The following is a 3,705-nucleotide window of genomic DNA, read 5'->3' as shown; positions in this document are numbered from 1 at the left end:
CCATGAAGATTCACTAGAAACTTGTGCTTCATGAATCAATTTGTAGTTTGATGGTTAGAGAAAGAGTGACATCCCTAGTTCATCAAGATTTAAATTCTGGTTATCGCATTATTTTTGAATTTGTTTCAGAATATTTGGTGTTGTGCGTTCAGTGGAAGGCGACATTTTCGTTGACCCGCCTACGGTGACTTCGTAAATCTCAAGATAATATGTCGGCTCAGTCTCTCAAAGATGCTCATAAGGATAAGGTATGTGTATGTGCGTTCATAAAAGTGAATGTATGTGCATATACATTTACGATTGCGTATGTACTGTGTTCAATAAAAAAAGGAAGTACCCTTCAAATCATCCTCTCTTATATAACGCACCCCTCTCCCCATTAAATCATTTTGCATTAAAGTATATAAAAATATAGTTAAAATAAAAAAAATTACAATACTGCAAACCAAACTAACTGTAATATTGTAAATATTTTAATGAATTCTTGGTCCGTAATATTGTAAAAATGAATTTAACATGAATTTCGACATGAATAATGCAGTTTTATATAATGCTTGCTCTGTTGTCTCCGCAGTCCAATGAGACGGCATAACCGGCCCTGATGAATCCAAGCTGCAAAGAAGAAGAAGAAAAAAAAATCTACTTTTCTAAATGCTTCCTCTCATGCTTCCCATGATCCATAATCGGTTCGATAATGGCCTTGACGTCTTCCTCAATTTCGTCGACCTGCATACACATTTTTCTTGCTGAGGGAGAGTAGTAATATATAGTATTCTGATGCTTTATAATTAAGGGTGGTAATTAAGCATCCTGACAGCAAGAAACACAGAAAACAGCAATTGGATGTTACTTCAAGTCACGGAACACCATCACTTCACTTCCAATCGACCAAAAAAGTGCAGTTGCTTAAGCTTGCAAGAGAACTCAAAAGGCAATGGGACTACCTTGTGGATGATGTCTCGTGCACGATGAGCCTCCTCCGCGACCTCCTTGGACGCGTGCTCGACCATCACCGCGGCGCGTCTCAGCCTGCCTTCCTCCGGCAGATGCCCGACCACCTCGGACGACACCTTCTCGGCTGCCATGGCCACCTCCTCCACCACCTCCGCCGCAGTCTCGGCGGCGTCCTTCACCATCTCCACCTCATCTTAATGGAAGCAGATGAGTCCATGACAAATATTAATATCCATTGATTCTATCTTCCTACTTGGTTACTTGGTTGACGACGTACTTACTTTGGATCCGCAGAAACGACGCCCATTTGACAGCGGCGGCGGAGCCAATTGCCAACCGTGCCCTAGACAACAAAATAGCAAAGAATGAGGAAAACTGGGAGAGAGTTGCCAGGGAAAGAAGAAAGGTCATGGAAAGCTGGTTAGATTACCAGGTTGAGAAACCTGCAGCAGGTCGTCCTGTGCCACCTGCGCCGCCGCCGCCGCCGCCGCTGCTGCAGCTGCTTGTGTTGGTAGTTTCTCTGAACCACCGCAGCAACATGCCCTCTTTCGCGCCACGACGCAGGCCAGAGGATGACAACGATCTCCATCGATGCCCCACAGAGCGAGCCGGCGTGGCGGGCCAGCGGTGGTCGCAGCCGAGGCGGGTGGAGCAGCCGCGGATCACCCTGTGTCGGCACAGCGACGCGAACGAGCTGGCAGGAGACATGTCCACCCACCGCCCACCGGATCGATGCTGATTCTTCCGTTGTTCTCCTCTCTTTTTTCTTTTTTCAGATGATGGATGCTTGAAAACGAACTGTTGGAGTGTTGGGGGCATCGATCAAGCCATACGCACATATATAGGCTTCGGCTCTTTGCAATGTTGCTTGTTAGCCTGAAAAACATATCTGATGGAGCTGGTGGATGATGAATCTGCGCCGAGTATGCACGGCAGCGCGTATACCTTCCCTTGCAAGAATTAGCATGGCTGATTAAGCTAGCTAGCCATGATTGCCCAAAGCGTCAAGTAATGGGCCACATACTTCTTGATCTTACACACAACACAACGTCATATTTCATTTTTCCTTTTCACTCTTTTATTATTATTTTTATAGTCCTAAATACACCTTATTATTGTTGTCGTTTTACAGAAATATCCATGTAAGATATTATTTGTATACAAACCTATGTTAAAAAACAATACAAAATGTTTTGAAAATAAAATTAAAATTTAATGCAATGGAGCGAAGATGGACATTTTGATGGACTGTAGGATGTATGTCATTTACTAGCTAAATATCATAGTTTTAAATTCGCTAAATGGTATCATGTATAAATATGACGCTATAGCCCGCTATAGCTATGCTATAGTTGATTTAAAGACCCGTCGCTGTTTGTCATAACTCGCTACTTAAAACATTGCAAATATACGTGTACGTGTTGCTAGAAGATTGAACAATCTCCCTTAATAATAAAGCGCGCAACGCTTCTGGCGTCCGTCGTCGGTCATTTTACAGAAAAGCCCTCGCAGTCTCAGGTAATTAACCCGCAGTTCAATTTTAAGTCAGAACGAACCGTTTTTTGTCATTTTGGAGAAAAGTCCTCACAATTTTAGATAATCAACCCGCTCCTTCTTTTAGTCACAACCAAACCGTTTTTTTTTGCATTTTTTAGAAAAATCCCTGATATTTCAGGTAATCAACCCGCCGTCCCTATTTAAGTCAGCCGAAATGTTTTTTTGTTTTAATAAAAAAACCCGACTTTTTAGTTAATCAATCCATATTTTATCTAAAACAAAATTATTCATATCTTTTAAATCGTAACTCCGATTTTAACATGTTATATATGAAATTTGATTGAAAAAATGTGTAGAATCTAAATAGGATGTTATTTTTAGCTGTTGAATACTTCTTAAATATTATTTTGGTGCAAACTTAATCTGTAGTGCACGGTCCTTTTTTTTCCTCTCTTTCCGGCGACCATACGAATTGCAATAAATATCCATTAAATTAAAACCAAATTGAGAGGAAAGAAAACATCGTTAACCACACATGCACACCTTTGAAAAATCTCGTGGGGAGAAACAACATATTTCTCATTTTTTTCCGAGTGATTGTACATTCAAACACGTTTTCGTTGTGTGAGCACTGAGGCCATCGTCGACAACACAAATGTGACGCCATGTGAAAATATATTGCGTTCAAAGCGTGTGTTATTTTCTCTTCCGTTGCAATGCACGGTTTTTTTTGCTAGTATTTATTATAAAAATAAACAATATGTAAGGTTTTGTCTCCCCTCTTCCGTCTTACGACCCCCTCCTCCCCAACCTAATTTCTTTCCATCACCTCTTTTTTTCTGCCATATTTGCTTTATTGGACTACCAAATAAGTGCTGATGCAATTGGGAATTACTCCCCCCGTTGCTTCATAGTAGTACAGATAAGGGTCGGATCTCTTTTGGTACGTATGTGCAAACTCTCTCACTACGGAATGACGGTATATATAGATAAGGGCCGCCGGCATACACCCAAACACCATCGGTATATATAGGCCTATACGCCGATGGTGGTCGTTGGCATAGCCTCGTCGGCAACTCATACGTCGGTGTATCCAAAGCCGATCGTCGGCATAGAAAGACCGTCGGCATAGAAACGATCATCAGCATAAATACACCTTCGGCAAATTTCTATAATGCGGATGCTTGTGCAAGTGTGACTGTGTGAGGAACACAGTGCTGATCTGTGACCGGGTATTAGTGCCCAGTGATGTCG

The 3,705-nt window shown here is 41.9% G+C and overlaps 1 protein-coding gene across 1 annotated transcript; it reads right to left on the bottom strand.

The window, feature by feature from the left end:
* Window positions 1-373: 373 nt before the first annotated feature.
* LOC123418947 lies at window positions 374-1,892 on the bottom strand. The gene is made up of 4 exons (XM_045107092.1): window positions 1,385-1,892; window positions 1,236-1,297; window positions 945-1,147; window positions 374-726 (listed from the first exon to the last, which is right to left on the bottom strand). The coding sequence occupies exons 1-4, from the start codon at window positions 1,771-1,773 to the stop codon at window positions 640-642; spliced, it is 741 nt and encodes a 246-aa protein (XP_044963027.1). The 5' UTR covers window positions 1,774-1,892; the 3' UTR covers window positions 374-639.
* Between the last annotated feature and the right edge of the window lie 1,813 nt (window positions 1,893-3,705).

The sequence above is a fragment of the Hordeum vulgare genome, chromosome 1H (assembly GCF_904849725.1).
Source record: "Hordeum vulgare subsp. vulgare chromosome 1H, MorexV3_pseudomolecules_assembly, whole genome shotgun sequence".
NCBI classification, from domain to species: Eukaryota; Viridiplantae; Streptophyta; class Magnoliopsida; order Poales; family Poaceae; genus Hordeum; species Hordeum vulgare.
The sequence above is the reverse complement of the archived record's forward strand: the minus strand, read 5'-3'. Positions and strand labels throughout refer to the sequence as shown.